The sequence below is a fragment of the Liolophura sinensis genome, chromosome 2 (genome assembly GCF_032854445.1).
Source record: "Liolophura sinensis isolate JHLJ2023 chromosome 2, CUHK_Ljap_v2, whole genome shotgun sequence".
Classification (NCBI taxonomy): domain Eukaryota; kingdom Metazoa; phylum Mollusca; class Polyplacophora; order Chitonida; family Chitonidae; genus Liolophura; species Liolophura sinensis.
This window is the reverse complement of record NC_088296.1, coordinates 2,441,889-2,466,548: the sequence shown is the minus strand read 5'-3', so window position 1 is coordinate 2,466,548 and position 24,660 is coordinate 2,441,889. Positions and strand designations below refer to the sequence as shown.

General features: G+C 41.6%; 1 protein-coding gene across 1 annotated transcript; it reads right to left on the bottom strand.

The window, feature by feature from the left end:
- Window positions 1-3,455: 3,455 nt before the first annotated feature.
- Window positions 3,456-24,240, bottom strand: LOC135462689 (homeobox-like protein HDP1). The gene is made up of 6 exons (XM_064739912.1): window positions 23,880-24,240; window positions 19,258-19,910; window positions 15,643-15,744; window positions 13,471-13,569; window positions 11,572-11,673; window positions 3,456-4,775 (listed from the first exon to the last, which is right to left on the bottom strand). Exons 1-6 carry the CDS (start codon window positions 23,880-23,882, stop codon window positions 4,247-4,249), a joined length of 1,488 nt encoding a protein of 495 aa, XP_064595982.1. The 5' UTR covers window positions 23,883-24,240; the 3' UTR covers window positions 3,456-4,246.
- Between the last annotated feature and the right edge of the window lie 420 nt (window positions 24,241-24,660).

Below are 24,660 nucleotides of genomic sequence, written 5' to 3'. Positions count from 1 at the left end.
TTACTGTGATAATAACAACGTGCAGGGGGCTCTCGTTGGTTGTGTTTCATACTGTTCTAGTTGTGACGTTACTGTGATAATATCAACGTGTAGGGGGCCCTCGTTGGTTGTGTTTCTTACCGCTCTAGTTGTGACGTTACTGTGATAATATCAACGTGCAGGGGGCCCTCGTTGGTTGTGTTCCATACTGCTCTATTTGTGACGTTACTGTAATAATAACAACGTGCAGGGGGCCCTCGTTGGTTGTGTTCCATACCGCTCTAGTTGTGACGTTACTGTGATAATATCAACGTGTAGGGGGCCCTCGTTGGTTGTGTTCCATACTGCTCTAGTTGTGACGTTACTGTGATAATAACAACGTACAGGGGGCCCTCGTTGGTTGTGTTTCATACTGTTCTAGTTGTGACGTTACTGTGATAATATCAACGTGTAGGGGGCCCTCGTTGGTTGTGTTTCATACCGCTCTAGTTGTGACGTTACTGTGATAATATCAACGTGCAGGGGGCCCTCGTTGGTTGTGTTCCATACTGCTCTATTTGTGACGTTACTGTAATAATAACAACGTGCAGGGGGCCCTCGTTGTTTGTGTTCCATACTGCTCTAGTTGTGACGTTACTGTGATAATATCAACGTGTAGGGGGCCCTCGTTGGTTGTGTTCCATACTGCTCTAGTTGTGACGTTACTGTGATAATAACAACGTGCAGGGGGCCCTCGTTGGTTGTGTTTTATAGTGTTCTAGTTGTGACGTTACTGTGATAATATCAACGTGTAGGGGGCCCTCGTTGGTTGTGTTTCATACCGCTCTAGTTGTGACGTTACTGTGATAATATCAACGTGCAGGGGGCCGTCGTTGGTTGTGTTCCATACTGCTCTATTTGTGACGTTACTGTAATAATAACAACGTGCAGGGGGCCCTCGTTGGTTGTGTTCCATACCGCTTTAGTTGTGACGTTACTGTGATAATAACAACGTGTAGGGGGCCCTCGCTGGTTGTGTTTCATACCGCTCTAGTTGTGACGTTACTGTGATAATAACAACGTGCAGGGGGCCCTCGTTGGTTGTGTTCCATACCGCTCTAGTTGTGACGTTACTGTGATAATAACAACGTGTAGGGGGTCCTCGCTGGTTGTGTTCCATACCGCTCTAGTTGTGACGTTACTGTGATAATAATAACGTGTAGGGGGCCCTTGCTGGTTGTGTGCCAAACTGCTCTAGTTGTGACGGTACTGTGGTAGTATCAACTTGTACGGACCTTCGTTGGTTGTGTTCCATACTGCTCTAGTTGTGACGGTACTGTCGTAGAATCAACTTGTAGGGATCCTCGCTGGCTGTGTTCCATAATAAGCTAGTTTTCACGGCACTATGGTATCAGTTTGTAGGGGACACTAGCTGGTGGTATTTTATACGGGTCTACTTGTGGTGGTACCGTGGTAGTATCAACTAGTAGTGGATCCTCGCTGCTTGAGTCCCACACTATGCTAGTTTTCCCGGTACTATGGTATCAACTTGCAGGGAAGCTAAAGGACATAGCAGTTTTGATGGTAGAAATGTAGTAACTTGTTGGAGAAATTGCTGGCCGATTTGGACGGCACTACAATGTTTGTCGTATTGCAGGTTGAGTTGCGTTCCCCTGGTAAGGTGACGATCTACAGCTCAGACTTTGCTCTCGATGGATTGATATCCTGCGGCCTTACGTCAGTAGGTTTGTTGGTTAGTAAACAAACTGTGGCGATTTCCACTGGACTCTGTCCGGTTTCCCCTATCTAAAGTCATGTGACTAACACTAAAAATCTAAAGCGCTGTCGAATGATTGATGTACATAATTATTTGATTTTTGTTTGACGCCGAACCCAAGAATATTGCACTTATACGACGGAGACCAGGATAATAGCTGGAGGATATCTGGAGTACAGCTCGGGGGAAACCCACTACCGTTCACTGAGACCACAGAGAAGGTCAGCATGAGCCGGTCTTAACCTGACAGGGACCGGTGACATGGTGGGGAAGCACTGTACGCCTCAGTAGAAATTTCCCGGAAGTATGTTACTACTGTCACATTTTATTACAAAAACTTACATGATTTTGACAGCAGTTTATCCAGCCAATCGTTTACATACCAAGATGGGATTTGTGGGTCTCGCTTGATTTGATTTCACTCCTAAACAAAGTGTTTACTGTTGGAAGCCATTGTCCATCTGCCCTAAGACACAGGACCATTGTAACACTAGTCTAATGCTTCAGTAGATATTATACTGGTAGAAGAACCCCTTCCAGTGATGAAGATGAAAGCAGAAAGCCGTGTTACTCAGGAATGACATGAAACACCATCGCAATGAGGCAACATGGCCTATAAGCCCAGCAAAGGATTAAAATATTTGTGTGTATTTTGAGCAAAACAAAAAGGAAACAAACTCAAAACGTAGACTTCGTACGTGTAGTTTTTGGTGATCCCACACTCAAAAAATTGATCTGTAAATTATAAGAGAAAGTCTGTTGTCTAAGTGATACTAGAATGTATTCAGTTATTATAATAAATTCTGTCATTTTCAAAACAATTTCGTCTTAGTCTAATAGAATCTTTATGTTGAGTTAACAGAATATGCATGTTATTTTTAACAAAAGAGTCTATTGCAATAACAGAATACATTGTAGCATCACTCAGACAACAAACTTTCTGTTAAAAATAACAGATAAGGTTTTTACGTATACAAATGTAGCAGATTCCCGTTGCTTTTTTATTTTCATATTAAACGCTGTTGCAAGCAGAGTTCGAGGCTGTTGACAGACATTCCTTTGTAAAGTCGGAGAGGAAGCCAGCCTGAACTGTACCTGGGTAACTGCGCTTCACGGGCGTGTTCAGTACCCCCGTCCACGGGGAATCCTCTCCCGACTTAGCGCACTGTGTATTAACACCAACGTTAAAAAAATGTTAGAGGTGGTGTGTCAAAAAGTACTGCAGTTAATGGCGTAAAGTTTTACACCCATATAAAGCACATTAGCACACGGAGAGTGTTTCATCACTGATGGCCTGTGTACATATTAATTGCCGTAAATTAACAAACTCACGAATTCGGTCCTTTGTGTGTTAAGCTGAAATTCGGCATCTGTGAGTCTCTCACAGGTGAGCTCTTTGGTAGCCTTGCTACAGGTGAGCTCTTTGGTAGCATTGCTACCAAATCTCAGTTATGCCTAAGAGAGACAATTTAATCAAAAGTTAGCTGTGTTAAAAAAGCTTACTAGGGTTTTAGGTTTTTGTGAAAATGGCAATAACTAAATGAAGCCAAAATCTGATGATAGTAAAATGAAATACCAGCTATTTGATATGCTGTTTTTTTTTTATTACTTTCAGAGACAATGAGAGGAGGTTGGGCGGATTTGGCCCCATTCTGTCATCCGGTACACACAAAGTTCAGTCAAAAACGAGTTTGAACGGCGAGACGAATATGAAGGGGAGTTGATTGGACATACTCTGGATCATTTGTGTGATGAAGGATATCCCTGTTATAAAAGTCTTCCAGAGCTACGGGAATTACTGGAGCGCTGATAATCGACGTCTGTGGGTGTTCAAGGAATTTGAACGTCTGGATGGGTGCATCACAGTACCAGTCAAGATTGTCAGCATAGAGAAAGTCAACAGAGAAAAATTCACGACGAAAAATGGCGGTATAGCTGTCAAAATTCGGCGGAATCCTGGCGGTTACTGGCATCCCCAGCCTTGACCCTGGCCTTGACCCTGGCCTTGAGCATCAGTACGACACTTCACCTTACTCTATGTCAATTTCTGGCAAGTCAGTTTACCCCTCACTAAAGATTGTCGCTAGCCCTAAACAAGGCAGGCAATCAAAAATGAAATCGGAAAACAACGGCAGTTATCTCCCTGACAACGCCTGGCAACGTGATGATTACTGTAGTCGATCAACGTCACGTGACGACAACCGAGCCCATCACGGAGCTGACGCTGAAGACTTGCTTACAACGCGTAACGTGCTCAAGGGGTCATCATGGGATACATGACTTTCAAACTAATAAAAGGACTTTTTACCGTCTAAGAATAACGAATAAACCAGAAATCGGTATTTTGGATCGGAGGCCTTTGAATTTATTGCATTAACCATGTGTTGGAATTGTTAGTGACTTTCTAGCATTCTGAATATTGTGTAACTATGTAGAGGAAATGTTGATGATTTTTAGATCTTAAACATCGTATTTAACAGTTACAATAAAATATCACTAAATTGTGTCTTATTACCAGAGGTCATCCAGCACATCGTCACCATCTAGCACACCATCATCTAGCACATTGTCATAATCCAGCAGACCGTAATAATCCAGTCCATCTTCACCGCCCAGCACGTCGTCATAATCCAGCACATCATAATCCAGCATGATGTCACCATCCAGAACATTGTCATCATCCAGCACATTGCCACTATTTAGCACATCTTCATTATCCAGCACATCGTCACTATCCAGCACATTGTCACCATCTAGCACATTGTCATCATCTAGCATATCATCATTTTGTAGCATATCGTCATTATCTAAGACATTGTCCTCATCCAGCACGTAGTCATTGTCTAGCACATCGTCACCATCCAACACATTGTCATTGTCCTCTAGCACATTGTCGTAAGATAGCATATTTTCACTATCTAGCACATCGTGATAATCCAGCACATTGTTTCCATCCAGCAGATTGTCACCATCCAGCATATTGTCACCATCAAGTACATCTAGAGCAATGTGGCAATCTGTTAGTTTGCCTTCAAGATTTCTAAACAAAAGGAACGAAAAACAGATTGTCATTTATTCATTCACACTATTGCCTCTAAAAAAATTGTTTTCAGACATTTACATTGATTTACATTTTGATATCTCTTGGCGGGCGTTATCATTTCTCTCCTTTTATCCTTCTTTCAATATTTAGATTTTTTGGATTTTGGTTTTTACGCCGTACTCAAGAATATTTCACTTACACGACGGCAGTTAGCCAACTGGTAAGGGGAAACTGGGCACAGCCTGGGGAAACCCACAACCAAACTTAGGCGGCTGAAGACCCATTCATTTAATATGATGACTGGACGTCATGGGTAATTCTAAACTAGAGACGTCTAATAAATTGCAATTAACATGATTGCATTTCAATTTATTTCAGGGAGACCCCCCCCCCCACAAAAATGAGGTAAAAATCACATAAAAGCCTGAAAACTTATTTGCAAACATGGTCTTCAGTTACTTCTTTGTCCCAGGAAAAAATGGTTTTGAAATTGTTTTTGTATTTGTTATTTGGGACCAGCTCGCTCAATGTATCATCTTTGCATAATAATGTTCCAAACAAGAATGTGATGCATATCTAACAAATTTATACAAATGTAAATTTGTTGTTTATACCCAAACACCCACATGTGAGCAAAATTATGATAATATTTATGAATATATTAAAAATATTAGTACGATTCAACCCATTTATAAGCTAAAGACCAAATTCTAAAGCAAATTTGTGTTACATCCTCATTTATAAGATCATCACCAAAAGCAATAAAGAAGTGGTCGCAAATACCCACCACACAAACTTTTTTCTAATCTCATTTCCTCTTTAAAGTAAAACCACATTTACATCTTTTCGTACTCTTTCATCTTACGGTTATGTAATTGGTATGTTTTCTCCACCTTTAACCCTACTCAAGCCTGGCGGTAGAGGGTTTGTTAATGTGCTCCACTGTACTTGTGAACATTTAGATGAAGAGTTCGAAAAACATCTTATTCAGCTCAATTGTACACGAAGCCGTATGTCATATTTTAGAGATAAACGTACCAAATACAAATTTGTTTGTTTTCAGCACCATACTCGACAATTCTTCTCTATGAGTGCTTTTTTTATAATATTGCATAAATGTTTCTGGACGAATTTACTAAGTAAATTACCTTATTGGCCAGGTTTCGCTGCAGACGGAAATGACTTTGACAATTAAGGCAGTGGGTTATAATCCACTTAGTGCTGGTTTGCATTCAGCAGTGCCTACAGGAAGACGTATAGCACCTAGTGTTGTTTTGCATTCAGCAGAGCCTACAGAAACACGTATAGCACCTCGTGATGGTTTGCATTCAGCAGTGCCTACAGGAAGACGTATAGCACCTAGTGCTGGTTAGCATTCAGCAGTGCCTACAGGAAGACGTATAGCACCTAGTGCTGGTTAGCATTCAGCAGTGCCTACAGGAGGACGTATAGCACATAGTGTTGATTAGCATTCAGCAGTGCCTACAAGAAGACGTATAGCCTCTCGAGCTGCTTTGAAATCAGCAGTGCCTACAGGAAGACGTATAGCACCTCGTGCTCGTTTGCATTTAGCAGAGCCTACAGAAAGACATATAGCACCTCGTGCTGGTTTGCATTCAGTAGTGCCTACAGGAAGACGTATAGCACCTCGTGCTGGTTTGCATTCAGCAGTGCCTACAGGAAGACGTATAGCACCTAGTGCTGGTTAGCATTCAGCAGTGCCTACAGGAAGACGTATAGCACCTCGTGCTGGTTAGCATTCAGCAGTGCCTACAGGAAGACGTATAGCACCTAGTGCTGGTTAGCATTCAGCAGTGCCTACAGGAAGACGTATAGCACCTCGTGCTGGTTTGCATTCAGCAGTGCCTACAGGAAGACGTATAGCCCCCCCGAGCTGCTTTGAAATCAGCAGTGCCTACTGGAAGACCTATAGCACCTAATGCTGGTTTGCATTCAGCAGTGATTACAGGAAGACGTATAGCACCTCGTGCTGGTTAGCATTCAGCAGTGCTTACAGAAAGACGTATAGCACTTCGTGCTGGTTTGCATTCAGCAGTGCCTACAGGAAGACGTATAGCACTAGTGCTGGTTTGCATTCAGCAGTGACTACAGGAAAACGTACAGCACCTCGTGCTGGTTAGCATTCAGCAGTGCCTACAGGAAGACGTATAGCCCCTCGAGCTGCTTTGAAATTAGCAGTGCCTACAGGAAGACTTATAGCACCTCGTGCTGGTTTGCATTCAGCAGTGCTTACAGGAAGACGTATAGCACCTAGTGCTGGTTTCCATTCAGCAGTGTCTACAGGAAGACGTATAGCACTTCGTGCTGGTTTGCATTTAGCAGAACCAACAGGAAGACGTATAGCACCTCGTGCTGGTTAGCATTCAGCAGTGCCTACAGGAGGACGTATAACACATAGTGTTGGCTAGCATTCAGCAGTGCCTACAGGAAGACGTATAGCCCCTCGAGCTGCTTTAAAATCAGCAGTGCCTACAGGGAGACGTATAGCACCTCGTGCTTGTTTGCATTCAGCAGAGCCTACAGAAAGACGTATAGCACCTAGTGCTGGTTAGCATTCAGCAGTGCCTACAGGAAGACGTGTAGCACCTAGTGCTGGTTTGCATTCAGCAGTGCCTACTGGAAGACGTGTAGCACTTCGTGCTGGTTTGCATTCAGCAGTGCCTACAGGAAGACGTATAGCACCTAATGCTGGTTTGCATTCAGCAGTACCTACAGGAAGACGTATAGCACCTCGTGCTTGTTTGCATTCAGCAGAGCCTACAGAAAGACGTATAGCACCTAGTGCTGGTTAGCATTCAGCAGTGCCTACAGGAAGACGTGTAGCACCTAGTGCTGGCTTGTATTCAGCAGTGCCTACTGGAAGACGTGTAGCACTTCGTGCTGGTTTGCATTCAGCAGTGCCTACAGGAGGACGTATAGCACCTAATGCTGGTTTGCATTCAGCAGTGCCTACAGGAAGACGTATAGCTCCCGAGCTGCTTTGAAATCAGCAGTGCCTACAGGAAGACGTATAGCACCTAATGCTGGTTTGCATTCAGCAGTGCCTACAGGAAGACGTATAGCACCTCGTGCTGGTTAGCATTCAGCAGTGCCTACAGGAAGACGTACAGCACTTCGTGCTGGTTTGCATTCAGCAGTGCCTACTTGAAGACGTATAGGACTAGTGCTGGTTTGCATTCAGCAGTGACTACAGGAAGACGTACAGCACCTACTGCTGGTTAGCATTAAGCAGTGCCTACAGGAAGACGTATGGGCCCTCGAGCTGCTTTGAAATCAGCAGTGCCTACAGGAAGACGTATAGCACCTCGTGCTGGTTTGCATTCAGCAGTGCCTACAGGAAGACGTATAGCACCTTGTGCTGGTTTCCATTCAGCAGTGTCTACAGGAAGACGTATAACACCTCGTGCTGGTTTGCATTCAGTAGAACCCACAGGAAGACGTATAGCACTTCGTGCTGGTTTCCATTCAGCAGTGTCTACAGGAAGACGTATAGCACCTCGTGCTGGTTTGCATTCAGTAGAACCCACAGGAAGACATATACCACCTCGTGCTGGTTAGCATTTAGCAGAACCAACAGGAAGACGTATAGCACCACGTGCTGGTTTGCATTCAGCAGTGCCTACTGGAAGACGTATAGCACCTCGTGCTGGTTTGCATTCAGCAGTGCCTGCAGGAAGACGTATAGCACCTAGTGCTGGTTAGCATTCAGCAGTGCCTACAGGAAGACGTATAGCACCTAGTGCTGGTTTACATTCAGCAGTGCCTGCACGAAGACGTATAGCACCTAGTGCTGATTAGCATTCAGCAGTGCCTGCAGGAAGACGTATAGGACCTAGTGCTTGGTTTGCATTCAGCAGAACCAACAGGAAGACCTATAGCACCTCTTGCTGGTTTGCATTCAGCAGTTCCTATAAGAAGACTTGTCGCACCTCTTGCTGGTTTGCATTCAGCAGTGCCTGCAGGAAGACGTGTAGTACCTCGTGCCGGCTTGCATTCAGCAGTGCCTACAGAAAGACGTATAACACCTCGTGCTGGTTTGCATTTAGCAGTGCCTACATTATGACGTATAGCACCTCGTGCTGGTTTGCATTCAACAGTGCCTACAGGAAGACGTGTAGCACCTCGTGCTGGTTTGCATTCAGCAGTGCCTACAGAAAGACGTATAACACTTCGTGCTGGTTTGCATTTAGCAGTGCCTACATTGTGACGTATAGCACCCTTGTGCTGGTTTGCATTCAACAGTGCCTACAGGAAGACGTGTAGCACCTAGTGCTGGCTTGTATTCAGCAGTGCCTACTGGAAGACGTGTAGCACTTCGTGCTGGTTTGCATTCAGCAGTGCCTACAGGAAGACGTATAGCACCTGATGCTGGTTTGCATTCAGCAGTGCCTACAGGAAGACGTATAGCCCCCCGAGCTGCTTTGAAATCAGCAGTGCCTACAGGAAGACGTATAGCACCTAATGCTGGTTTGCATTCAGCAGTGCCTACAGGAAGACGTATAGCACCTCGTGCTGGTTAGCATTCAGCAGTGCCTACAGGAAGACGTACAGCACTTCGTGCTGGTTTGCATTCAGCAGTGCCTACTTGAAGACGTATAGGACTAGTGCTGGTTTGCATTCAGCAGTGACTACAGGAAGACGTACAGCACCTACTGCTGGTTAGCATTAAAGCAGTGCCTACAGGAAGACGTATAGCACCTCGTGCTGGTTTGCATTCAGCAGTGCCTACAGGAAGACGTATAGCACCTAGTGCTGGTTTCCATTCAGCAGTGTCTACAGGAAGACGTATAACACCTCGTGCTGGTTTGCATTCAGTAGAACCCACAGGAAGACGTATAGCACTTCGTGCTGGTTTCCATTCAGCAGTGTCTACAGGAAGACGTATAGCACCTCGTGCTGGTTTGCATTCAGTAGAACCCACAGGAAGACATATACCACCTCGTGCTGGTTAGCATTTAGCAGAACCAACAGGAAGACGTATAGCACCACGTGCTGGTTTGCATTCAGCAGTGCCTACTGGAAGACGTATAGCACCTCGTGCTGGTTTGCATTCAGCAGTGCCTGCAGGAAGACGTATAGCACCTAGTGCTGGTTAGCATTCAGCAGTGCCTACAGGAAGACGTATAGCACCTAGTGCTGGTTTACATTCAGCAGTGCCTGCACGAAGGCGTATAGCACCTAGTGCTGATTAGCATTCAGCAGTGCCTGCAGGAAGACGTATAGGACCTAGTGCTGGTTTGCATTCAGCAGAACCAACAGGAAGACCTATAGCACCTCTTGCTGGTTTGCATTCAGCAGTTCCTATAAGAAGACTTGTCGCACCTCTTGCTGGTTTGCATTCAGCAGTGCCTGCAGGAAGACGTGTAGTACCTCGTGCCGGCTTGCATTCAGCAGTGCCTACAGAAAGACGTATAACACCTCGTGCTGGTTTGCATTTAGCAGTGCCTACATTATGACGTATAGCACCTCGTGCTGGTTTGCATTCAACAGTGCCTACAGGAAGAGGTGTAGCACTTCGTGCTGGTTTGCATTCAGCAGTGCCTACAGAAAGACGTATAACACTTCGTGCTGGTTTGCATTTAGCAGTGCCTACATTGTGACGTATAGCACCTTGTGCTGGTTTGCATTCAACAGTGCCTACAGGAAGACGTGTAGCACCTCGTGCTGGTTTGCATTCAGCAGTGCCAACAGAAATGAGGTTATGATTTCTAAGTGATAACAGAATAGGTTCTGTTACTGGAACATGTTATGTTTCTGAGTGATCAAAGAATAAGCTCTTTTACTGCAACAGTTCACTTTTTCTAATAACAGAATAGGTTCTGTCACTGCAACATGATATTATTAGGTTCTGTTAGTGGAACATAATATTATGTTTTCTGTGTGCTAACAGAATAGGTTCTGTTACTGCATTCTTTTGTTTTCTGAGAGATGACAAAATTGGTACAGGATAGGTACAGGATAGGTACAGGATAGGTACAGGCTAGGTACAGGATAGGTACAGGATAGGTACAGGATAGGTACAGGATAGGTACAGGATAGGTACAGAATAGGTACTTTCACTGCAACATTTAATGTTTTCTTAGTGATAACAGAATGGATCCTTTTAGAACAATATATTACGTTTTCTGTGTGTTTTTAGGTTCTGTTACTGCAACATTGTGTTTTGTTTCCTGAGTGACAAACTAAATTCTGCTTTTTCACAGCAACATGATCATTTTTTTCAGACCTTATCGTAACTCAAATGTTTTCCTGACAGTCGTGCATTTTGCTCGATTCTTCCACCCACATTATTATTACCTGGACGTTGGTCTTGTTTTATCAAAGATATTCACTATAGTCTATTTCTTTTTATCGAGTCGACTCCTTTCAGCTAACCTATACCAATATTGACTTTCTGTTGTTAGGGACACGTAACAACACAAAATCTACACATGTTGGAAGTTCATATTCTTACAAGGACAATGAAGTTAGAACACTTCATAACTCGTAATGGTAAAGTCCATAAGCACCATCTAAACGGCAAGAACCGAATGGCTCGGGTGAGGTAAAAATTATCTAAAAGCGGCATGCTTGATATTGGGGGAAATTTAGGAATTTGAAAACGTATTCTAACTGCATTTTCTTTGTTATAATATGGAAGTACCACATATAAATGGGTACAGCGTCTGATGTTTAAAGGCAATTTTGGTAGCGAGTATGACAGGTTTTACAGATTGAAATAGACTATACACATTGTATTAAACATCTAGGTCACTATGTTTTGTCAAAATACCTATTCTGGCTTCTGTCCTGATCAGTTTTATTTCCTTCACTTCCGGTCGGATGTCTTCTTTTATTCTTCTTCGCCTTTCTTTTCTCTTTCTGTGAGAGCGCCCTTAAAAGAAATAAGAAAATCATTCAGATTGTTCATGGTTTTATCCACAGTAGTATTCATCAGAGTGGCATACACCTCAAATAAGATAATTGCCTATACGTAAGACTATACTGATTATTTACATGAGCAGATTTACCAAAGCAACGTGTAGGCAATAATGGATAAAGCTATAACCGCGATATATCAGAATTTGTAATGAGTGATGACAGAATAGGTTCTTACACTGCAACATGATATTATGTTTTCTGAGTGGTAACAGAATAGGTTCTTCCACTGCAACATGATATGTATTCTAAGTTATAACAGGTTAGGTTCTTTCATCGGAACATGGTATTATGTTTTCTGAGTAATAACGGAATAGGTTCTTTCACTGCAACATGATATTATGTTTTCTGTGTGATAATAGAAAAGGTTCTGTTACGGCAACATATTGTGATTCTGAGTGATTATAGAATAGGTTGTTTTACGGCAAAATGTTACGTTTTCTGAATGATAACAAAATAACTTTACTCTTCAAATCAACAAATATATCCCTGTGCTTACAATAATATTACCACATTTAGCAATTACAAGATAGGAGCAGTCAGCGGTTTATAATAAAGCAGAGAATAATTCTCGGCGAAACCCCAACAACCCAAAGGGAAACCTATCCAGGAAAAAACTATGGCAGAAGAAATAAACACGCATCATCAAAGCTTGATTTGTTTTAGACAATAGTGTTCACTAAAATAGAGCACGCGCAAGAAATGTTATAGGTGGATCCATAACAGCCCCAAAAGCAAACCTATCCAACACAAAGCTTTGTCAGAGGAAATAAACACGCGTCATCAAAGCTGATTTTGTTTTAGACAAGATTGTTCAGTAAAAAAAAAAAAAAGAGAACACGCAAGAAATGTTTTAGCCAAATCCATAACAGCCCCGAAAGCAAACCTGTCCATCAGGAAGCTTTGTCAGATAAACAACCATCCTGAATGTTGCCTTTGTTTGATTAAAATTATTCACTTTTATTAGCGAGTCGACTCTATTCAGCTCTCTGTAAAATCCCTCTTGTTCGCAACCAACATTGCTTTTAGTCATTTACACGTAACAACACAAACTCTTGGAACACTTTTCCTAATTCATAATGCTAAAGTCCATCAGCACGATCTAAATGGCAAGAACCCACTGCCTTGAGTGATGTCAAACTTATTTAAAAGCGGCATGCTGAATTTTGGGCCGAGTTCATTATGTTGCTCTGAACTGCTATCGACTTAACTGTAAACCCCGTTACTAACACTGTCATATTTGATATTGTTTATACGTTTTAGTAGAATATAATCTTAGTAAATGATTTTATTTTATCTCTTGTAATATATGATTTCACGGAAGAATAGATTTAGAGATGGATGTAAGGAAATTAAGTGATGCTATGTATTGGCACAGACAGTATTGTAGGCTACGTCACTGCTTGTATTTTGTTCCAGCCACTCATTGGTGCAGCCATTTTAAAACAAATTACTCTCCACTCCTGTAGCCCAGAATACAACTTGCTTTTGAATAAATATGATGTCGAGGCATTGAGTTCTTGGTGTCGAATCTGAGTTAATGGAGTTTAACATTATGAATTAGAAAACGTATTGTAACTGTATTTTTATCAATATAATATGGACGTTCAACTTATAAATGTGTACAGCTTCTCTTGTTTACGTGTCCCTGGCTAAAGGCAATTTTGGTAGCGAGTATGACTAGTTTGACCGACTGAAGAAGACTATACAAATTTTATTAAACATCTAGGTCCCCATTTTATCGTCAAAATACTTAGTCTGGCTGCTGTCCTGATCAGTATGAATTCCTTCACTTCCGGTCGGATGTCTTTTATTCTTTTTGGCCTTCCTTTTCTCTCTCTGTGAGAGCGTCCTTAAAAGAAAAAAACAAAATACTCTTATCATTCAGACTGTTCATAGTTTTCTCCATAGTACCATTCCGGAGAGTGGCATAGACCTCAAATAAGATAACTGTCTGTAAGTAAGACTCTACTGAGAATGTATATGAGCAGTTTTACCAAAGCACCGTATGGGCAATAATCAATAAAGCTATAGCCGCCATATATCAGAATTTGTAATGAGTGATGATAGACTAGGTTTTTACACTGGAAAATGATGTTTTGTTTTCTGAGTGATGAGGGAATAGGTTCTTTCACTGTAACGTGATATCATGTTTTCTGCGCGATAACAGAAAAACTACCCTTACTACAACATGATATTATGTTTTCAGAGTGATAACAGAATAGGTACTTTTACTACAACATATTACGTTTTCTGTGTAATCGCTGAATAGGTTATTTCAGTACAACATGATATCATGTTTTCTGTATGATAACAGAACAGGTTTTGCTACTGCAACAGGATATTGTGTTTCGTGGGTGATAACAGAATTGGTTCTGTTACTGCAGCATGATATTATGTTTTCTGCGTGATAACAGAATAGCTTCTCTGAATGGAACATGGCATTATGTTCTCTGAGTAATGACTTTACCGCTACCTGATCACGTTTTAGACCGTAACGTAACTCTTCGAATCAACAAATGTATTCCTGTGCTTACAGTCGCACATTTTCCCCGATTCTTCCACCCACAATAATATTACCACATTCGGCATTCCACACAGAATCCTTCCATACAAACCGTAAACCTAAAAAGGATGTTCCGAGTCAATATTCCAAAGACAAATTTTCAAAATGTTTAACACAAAGCAACACAGAACGAAGAAGTTATATAAAATAAGAAATTAGAAGTTAGGAGCAGTCAGAGATTTTCGGTGAAAACGGGAAGATGCAGAGAATTTATCTCGGCGAATCCCCAACAGCTCAAAGGGCAAACCTATCCAATAGGAAACTGTGTCAGAAGAAATAAACACGTATCATCAAAGCTGGTTTGTTTTAGACAAGAGTGTTCAGAAAAAAGAGAAAAAAAGAGAACGAGCAAGAAATGTTCTAGGCGAATCCATGACAGCCCCGAAAACAAACCTATCCAACACAAAGCTTTGTCAGAGGAAATAAACACGCATCATCAAAGCTGATTTGTTTTAGACAAGAGTGTTCAGTAAAAAAGAGAACGCGCAAGAAATGTCCTAGGCGAATACATAACAGCCCCAAATTCAAACCTATCCAACAGGAAGCTTTGTCAGATAAACAAGCATTATGAACGTTGGTTTTGTTTTATCAAATATATTCACTATAGTCTACTTCTTTTAGCGAGTCAACTGTATTGGGTTGTCTGTAAAATCAGTCATGCTCGCTATCAATATTGCCTGTAGTCAGTGACACGTAACAACACAAAATCTTCATATAGATATGTTGGAAGTTCATATTCTTACAAGGAAAATGAAGTTAGAACACTTTTTGTAATTCATAATGTTGAAGTCCATAAGCGCGGTCTAAACGTCAAGAACCCACTGCCTTGGGTGATGTCATAATTATTTAATGCATGCTGGGTTTTGGGCGGAGTAGAAGATGTTTTGACGAAGGGCGACACCAGTTCCCTGAACTGCCATCGATTTTACCGTAAACCCCGTTACTGACTGTCATATTTGAGATGTAAGGAAAGTAAAGTGATGTAAAGTATTCGAAGTGACAGTGGTGTAGACTTTATGACTGAGTGTATGTTGTTGCAACTTCTCCTTTGTGCAGCCATTGTAAAACAAATTACTCTCCACGCCAATTGCCAAGCATGCAACTTGCTTAAATATGACGTCACTCGAGGCATTGAGTTCTTGGTGTCAAATTTGAGCTGAAGGAGTTTATCATTATGAATTAGAAAACGTATTGTAACCGCATTTTCTTTGTTATAATACTGACATTCCAGGTATAATTGTGTACAGCTTGTCCCTGACTAAAAGCAATCTTGGTAGCGAGTATGACAGATTTTACAGACTGAAGTGGACTATACAAATTATATTAAACATCTAGGCCCCTACTTTATTGTCAAAATACTTAGTCTGGCTGCTGTCCTGATCAGTATGATTTTCTTCACTTCCGGTAGGATGTTTTCTTCCATCCTTCTCGGCCTTCTTTTTCTTATCCTGTGAGAGCGTCCTTAAAAGAAAAAAACAAAATACTCTTATCATTCAGACTGTTCATAGTTTTCTCCATAGTACTATTTGGGAGAGTGGCATAGACCTCAAATAAGATAATTGTCTGTAAGTAAGACTCTACTGAGAATGTATATGAGCAGTTTTACCAATGCACCGTATAGGCAATAATCAATGAAACTATAACCGCGATATATCAGAATTTGTAATGAGTGATGATAGACTAGGTTCTTACACTGGAAATTTTTATGTTTTTTGAGTGATGAGGGAAGAGGTTCTTTCACTGTGACATAATACTATACCTTCTGAGTGATAACAGAATAGGTTCCTCCACTGCAACATGATATTATGTTTCCTGAGTTGTAAGAGAATTGCTTCTGTTACTGTAACACGGTATTACGTTTTCTCAGTAATGTCAGAAGAAGTTATTTCACTACAACATGTTATTATGTTTTCTGAGTGATAACAGAATACGGTCTTTCACTACAACATGTTATGTTTTCTGAGTGATAACAGAATACGGTCTTTCACTACAACATGTTATTATGTTTTCTGAGTGATAACAGAATACGGTCTTTCACTACAACATGTTATTATGTTTTCTGAGTGATAACAGAATACGGTCTTTCACTACAACATGTTATTATGTTTTCGGAGTGGTAACAGAATACGGTCTTTCACTACAACATGTTATTATGTTTTCTGAGTGGTAACAGAATACGGTCTTTCACTACAACATGTTATTATGTTTTCTGAGTGATAACAGAATACGGTCTTTCACTACAACATGTTATTATGTTTTCTGAGTGAAAACAGAATACGGTCTTTCACTTCAACATGTTATTATGTTTTCTGAGTGATAACAGAATACGGTCTTTCACTACAACATGTTATTATGTTTTCTGAGTGATAACAGAATACGGTCTTTCACTACAACATGTTATTATGTTTTCTGAGTGATAACAGAATACGGTCTTTCACTACAACATGTTATTATGTTTTCTGAGTGATAACAGAATACGGTCTTTCACTACAACATGTTATTATGTTTTCTGAGTGATAACAGAGTAGCTTCTGTTACTGCAACATGATATTGTGTTTCGTGGGCCATAACAGAATTGGTTTTTATTTTCTGTGAGATAACAGAATAGGTTCTGTTACTACAACATGATATTTTATCTTCTGTAGTGATAACAGAACATGTCCTTTTACTGCAACATGATAGTTTGTTAGACCATAACGTAACTCCTTAAATCAACAAATGTATTCTTGAGCTTACAGTCGTGCATTTTCCTCCCATACAAATCGTAAACCAAACATGGACGTTCCGAATGAATAATCAAAACCTAAATTTTCAAAATGTTTAACACAAAGCACAAAAGAACGAATAGCCTATGGAAAATAAGAAATGTGAGTGGTTGGGGGTTTAACGTCGTACTTGACAATTTTTCTGTCATATGACAACGAAGGAATCTTTTTAGTGCATGTAGAGTTTTTCCACCGCTCTTGCATCTGGTGCTGCTTCAATGAGACACCTTACCGAAGGCAAGTAAGCCGCGCCGCCAGAACCATTATGGTGACACGGATCAACCAGTCGTTGCACTATCCCCTTAACGCTAAACGCCAAGGGAGGAAGCTAAAATTTCCTCTTTTAAGGTCTTTGGTGTGACTCGACCCAGAAGAACTGGAAGTTAGGAGCAGTTAACGGTTTTTAGTCAAGACGCAGAGATGCAGAGAATATTCTCGGGGAATCCCCATCAGCCCCAAAAGCAATCCTATCCAACAGGAAGACTTGTCAGAATAAATAAACACGCATCATCAAAACTGATTTTGATTTACACAAGAGTGTTCAGTTAAAAAAAAAACAAAGCAAAAAAAAAACAGAGAAGGCGAAAGAAATGTTCTAGGCGAATCCAAAACAGCTCCAAAAGCAAACCTATTCAACTGGAAACTTTGTCAGATAAACAAGCATTCTTAACGTTGGTTTTGATTTATCAAAAAAATATTCACTATAGTCTATTTGTTTTAGCGAGTCAACTATATTCAGCTGTCTGTAAAATCAGTCATACTCGCTATCAATATTGCCTTAAGTCAGGTACACGTAACAACAGAAGCGCCACACGTGGATCTGTTGGAAGCTCATATCTTTGCAAAGAAAATGAAGTTAGAACACTAATTCAGAATGTTAAACTCCATAAGCGCGATTTAAACGGCAAGAACCCACTGCCTTGGGTGGTGTCAAACTTATTTAAAACGGCATGCTGGATTTTGTTCTGACAGAGGCCGACACCAGTTCCATAAACTTCTATCGACTTAACTGGTAACCCAGTTACTGACACTGACCTTAATAAATGAATTATCTTTTTTCTCTTGTAGTATATGATTTCACGGAAGAATGAACTTGGAGATGGATGTAAGGAAATTAAAGTGATGTAATGTATTCACAGAGACAGTAGTGTAGGCTACTCTGCTGCGTGGAGTTTGTTTTAACGATTCGTTGGTGCAGCCATTGTAAAACAAATTACTCTCCACTCTCATTGCCAAGCATGCAACTTTTGAATAATCAGGACGTCACTCGAGATAATGAGTTCTTGGTGTTGAATATAATATAAAAATTGTATGCCATCTAACGACATTAAAGGGAAAGACCTCTAAAAATCAAAGTAGGTATCACTAAATAGACAACTTAAAACTTTGCATAAGTAAACTTTCATTTACCTTTTTAGATTTTTGTAAAAGGCTCTCAGACTTTTGAATACTATCAGTGCTTAGGTTGTGTTCACGACACTGAATGTTGGAATAGCTCTTTTTACCCACGAGTAAAAGATTACTGAAATAATGTTCCTCAAAATTTCTTCCTTCTTCGCCCAGTTTTACAAAGATGTCGTACATGTACGATAATTGCGTATACAGGGCAATGGTACGATACAAATATCGTACGACAAATGTACGATAAAAATGTCGTAGGACGCTTCGTACAACAGGGCCCTGGTGAACTTCATGAATTAAAGGTGATGCGACGTCAGAGTTCCTAAATATGTACCTTCAGTATAGCTCATAAAGCCCACCATAGTATTCACATATTTGAATGCCTTTCAACACTCTTAAAAGGAACTGAACAAATTAAATGAAAGTATTTTTACGTATAGCTTTCGGTTTTCTTTATGATGAACCTTACTTCATATTTTAGCTTTCTTTTAATTTTACATAAAGTTACACAGCAGTTTTTTAAAACATTTTGTAAAGTGTTAAATTTCTAACAGTTTTGAAGTTGTCAACCTGATATTATCAATACTTTACTCATTAAACCACTGTCAAATCAATCTATCTCTTTACTTATTTATTTATAAAGGCCTATCTATCTATTTATCAGTATGTTTATTTACTTAACGGCACACACGAGAGGTACTGTTGATTTTATACGAATACGTGTAAAGTGCCTGCACAAATGACAGAGAACATATGCAGTACATTATTGTATTAGAAACCTAAGGATTCCGTTTTATCATCAAATTACCTATTTATCTTCTGGTTACTCCCTTGAGCAGCATGATTTCCTTCACTTCCGGTAAAACGTTTTCTTTCATTCTTTTTGTCCTTTGTTTTCATATTCTGAAATATTCGTGACATTGCCTTTTCGTTGCTCGACTGAAAATGTTGGTTAAGCAATGCTATTTGATTCTCTGTCAATTTCCTGCGCGAACGGCCGTCAGATGTCGCCTCCAATGGAGTGACAGGGTCTGTTACAGAGCCATCCGTCGAGTCAAACTGTAGAATGTTGTCTGGCAGATCAACTGGAAATCCGCTCACGCCTCCATCCCTCACCTCGATCTCTTTCCCACCAGTCCTTGTTGTTACCTTCCCGTTATATCGCCTGATCAGTCGAACGCGTACCTTGGCACATCCCCCGAGACGCTCGAAATGCCTAAACACCCACAGACGACGATTATTCACGCTCCAGTAATATCCGTTAGACCTAAACACAGTCATAGGTTCAATGTCGTCTACCCCAATTTTGCCGTAAATAAGATCTTGGAGCGTCATTCTAATTGAGCGTGTGTTATTGTCGTCCAGCCCCATTGGGAATGAGTTGGGGTTATAGAATGTACTTAAAATTGAGTCATGTGTGTAGCGAATCTTCGAGGGGGCGAGCTCAAGAAATGTGTCCGCCTAGAAACACAAGAAAGCGGAACATATAGGCCTATAAATGATTGATTGTTTGATTATTTACTTGTTAAGGGCCCTACAGAGGAACATTTCACCTACACAATGGCGGCCAGTGTCAGGGATGGAGGATACCTGGGTGATGGTGGAAAAGTAGCAGCCTTTACTGACAAGTTACTGACAAACTTTCTCACGTGTGACGTTCATACCTGCAGACCATAGTGACAACTCGACTTCAACGTGCTGCAAAAAATTCGCAAACGCTATGTGTGACAGCTTTGTCGACAAGGCCCTTAGCAAAAGCGACAGCGGGAACAAATCATGCGAATACCATGGTTTGTGCATGTGTATGTACACATTTGCTACACGTCAGAACATCCACACATTCCGCACACATCAAAACATCCACACATTTCCCACACGCCTGGAAATCCAAACATTTGCCACACGTCAGGACATCCCCACATTCCGTACACGTCAGGACATTCACACATTGGTGGCACGTTCGCACATCCACACATTTGCCGCATGTCAGTACATCAATTCATCTGTGAGTTCGTCAGAACATCCGCATATTTGCCACACGCCTGGAAATCCAAACATTTGCTACACGTCAGAACATCCACACATTCCGCACACCCCAGGACATCCACACATTGGTGGCACGTTCGCACATCCACACGTTTGCCGCATGTCAGGATATCCAAACATTTGCCGCACCTCAGGATATCCACACATATTTTTCAGACGTGCGTAAATCTGCACATTTACCAGATGTCAGAACATGCACAAATTCGTCACACGCCTGTACATCCACATACCTGCCCCATGTCAGGTCATCAACAAACTTGCCATACGTTAGCACAGCCACAATTTCCCACACGTTAGTAGCATCGCATATCTGCTCCATGTCAGGTCATCAACAAACTTGCCATACGTTAGCACAGCCACAATTTCCCACACGTTAGTAGCATCGCATATCTGCCCCATGTCAGGTCATCAACAAACTTGCCATACGTTAGCACAGCCACAATTTCCCACACGTTACTAGCATCCCATATCTGCCCCATGTCAGGTCATCAACAAACTTGCCATACGTTAGCACAGCCACAATTTCCCACACGTTAGTAGCATCGCATATTTGCCCCATGTCAGGTCATCAACAAACTTGCCATACGTTAGCACAGCCACAATTTCCCACACGTTAGTAGCATCGCATATCTGCCCCATGTCAGGTCATCAACAAACTTGCCATACGTTAGCACAGCCACAATTTCTCACACGTTAGTAGCTTCGCATATTTGCCACACGTCAGTACATCCACACACTTGCCATACGTTAGCACAGCCACAATTTCCCACATGTTAGTGACATTGCATATTTGCCACATGTCAGGTCATCAACAAACTTGCCATACGTTAGCACAGCCACAATTTCCCACACGTTAGTAGCATCGCATATCTGCCCCATGTCAGGTCATCAACAAACTTGCCATACGTTAGCACAGCCACAATTTCTCACACGTTAGTAGCTTCGCATATTTGCCACACGTCAGTACATCCACACACTTGCCATACGTTAGCACAGCCACAATTTCCCACATGTTAGTGACATTGCATATTTGCCACATGTCAGGTCATCAGCAAACTTGCCATACGTTAGTTAGAGGAAACCCACGACCATCCGCAGGTTGCTGACAGACCTTCCCACATACGGCCGGAGAGGAAGCCAGCATGAGCTGGACTTGACCTCACAGCGACCGCATTGGTGAGAGACTCCTGGGTCATTACGCTGCGCTAGCCCGCTAACCAACTGAGCCACGGAGGCCCCGCCATACGTTAGCACAGCCACAATTTCCCACACGTTAGTAGCATCGCATATTTGCCACACGTCAGTACATCCACACACTTGCCATACGTTAGCACAGCCACAATTTCCCACATGTTAGTGACATTGCATATTTGCCACATGTCAGGTCATCAGCAAACTTGCCATACCTTAGTACATCCACACTTTCCCACACGTTAGTGACATCGCATATTCGCCACATGTCAGTACATCCACACACTTGAGATACGTTAGCACATCCACACTTTCCCACACGTTAGTGACATCGCATATTCGCCACATGTCAATACATTCACACACTTGCCATACGTTAGTACATCCACACTTTCCCACACGTTAGTGACATCGCATATTCGCCACATGTGAGTACATCCACACACTTGAGATACGTTAGCACATCCACACTTTCCCACACGTTAGTGACATCGCATATTCGCCACATGTCAGTACATCCACACACTTGAGATACGTTAGCACATCCACACTTTCCCACACGTTAGTGACATCGCATATTTGCCACATGTCAGTACATCCACACTCTTGAGATACGTTAGCACATCCACACTTTCCCACACGTTAGTGACATCGCATATTCGCCACATGTCAGTACATCCACACAATTTCCCACACGTTAGTGACATTGCATATCTGCCACACGCTGGAGCATGCATACATTTATCAGATGTAAACACTTTCTCAGCTTTCCCCGTGGTAGTGGCATTACGTATTTGCCACACTTTAGGACATTCACAGATTTGCCACAAGTCAGTACATCCACACATTTGCCACACGTCAGTACATCCACACACTTTCCACACGTCATCACAACCACAATTTCCCACACGTTAGCAGCATCACCTACTTGCCACTCGTTAAAACACCCACACATTTGTCAAAGGTGTTAGTACATCCACACATCCAGATATTTGCCACACCTCAGTACATCCACACATTTGTCACTGGTCAAAACATCCACAATTTTCCTGTACGCTAGTAGCATCGCATATTTTCCACACATCAAGGCATCCAGATATATACCACACGTCAGCATTTTCACAATTTTCCCGTACGTTAATCTATCCACAATTTTTCCACACGTCAGTGCATCTCCACATTTGCCACAGGTCAGGGCTCCACACACTTGCCACACGTTGATAGTATCGCATGTGTATGTATGTATGTATGTATGTATGTATGTATGTATGTATGTATGTATGTATGTATGTATGTATGTATGTCTGTCTGTCTGTGTGTGTGTGTGTGTGCGTGTTTGCGTGCGTGCGTGAGTACGTGTGTGCGTGCATGCGTGCGTGCGTGTGTGTGTATTTTTGTATGTATGTATGTATGTGCATGTATGTATGTATGTATATTGTTTTAAACATGCATATGTGCTCTAGTTTTAAACACATTTTTTTCACTTTTCGATGGAAAAATATTGAACGTATTTCAATATTGAAACAAAAACAACACAAACATTCGATAAATTAAAATCACGATTAGTATTGAAAATCTGTTCAATTTTTTAAATTTAAAATGTTTTAAATTTTGTGTAAATAATATTGAATAGCATCATAATTTGAACATTTTGAAAGAGAGGAAATATATTTAGTAATGTCAATGTTTAACTCAGTAACGGACACCAGCCGTTGGAAACCTTCGTTAGATGGAACGTGTGAAGTTTCTGAGCTAACCAGGACTGCAGGGTTGCTAAATGCTAGGCTGCGTTAGAGCTCTGACTCCAAAGTCAAAACCCGAAAGTGTAGAAAACACGGCACAGTGGTTAGGGTGTCCGTGTATAGTCCCTGCCTGTTCACACTGTGGAGCTAACACACAGCTTCAGTACAACCTGCCAGAGAAAGGGGCCTCCGTGGCTCAGTTGGTTAGCGCGCTAGTGCAGCGTAATGACCCAGGAGCCTCTCACCAATGCGGGCTTTGTCCCCAGCAGTACGTGGAAAAGGTCTCCCAGCAACCTATGGATCGTCGTGTATTTCCTTTAGGCTTAGCCCGGTTTTCTTGAGACGGCGTAAACACCAATCAAATAAATAAATAAATAACCTGTCAGAGATGACGTTACGGGTCTGTCCTCTTACATCTAAGCCGTTAACACATAATTCTACATGTACATACCATTATGAATAAAGCTGTACCCAGTATATTCCGTTCTCTATGAAATACAGCTTTCCTATGGGCACAACACGCCTTAATGTTTCTCCTGTGGGACTATGGGTCGTTACAGTACGAGGCGATCTGCGTAATACCGAAATTACCAGTTCTGTAAGTCTGAAATATCGAGCGTTATACAGACACACATGTAGGTCATCCAGCAGTTCGTTGAGCATAGATCAGCGCGCATAAATGACACAGTGTCACTGTATAACCACAAAGTATTCTGTACAAAACATTGACAGCGCTTCCTCCTGTGTGGCACATGTACGCTGACGTTTTGTACAGAATTGCGTAAACACCTCTCCCTATACTGACATTGCGCGATTATAATCCGCACCGAATACAACCATGGGTCTGAAGGCGCAGCAGTACATAGAAGAAAAGAAGGACAAACACCGACTCAACCTTGTTCACCATCAGAAATGAAAGTATTTTGATGTATTTAAAATGCCCTGTGAAACTCCTGACTGATAGGCGCACATAACGATGAAAACGAGTACAGCGTTTATACCCACAGCTGACGGATACATACGCCCCTGTGCGCAAAATGGCTCGTTCTGGCTAGGATGGTGTAGCGATTTTGTTTTTATGTATATATCTTCTTAACGATACAGATATCCCAGTTCCAAATCACACCATTTACTACAGGGGAAAGCACAATATTGGTAGCGTGAATCACCCAGTGTCGAACTCTGGAACAATATCTGTATACTGCTGGAGACGTTCGCTACTATGGATTCTT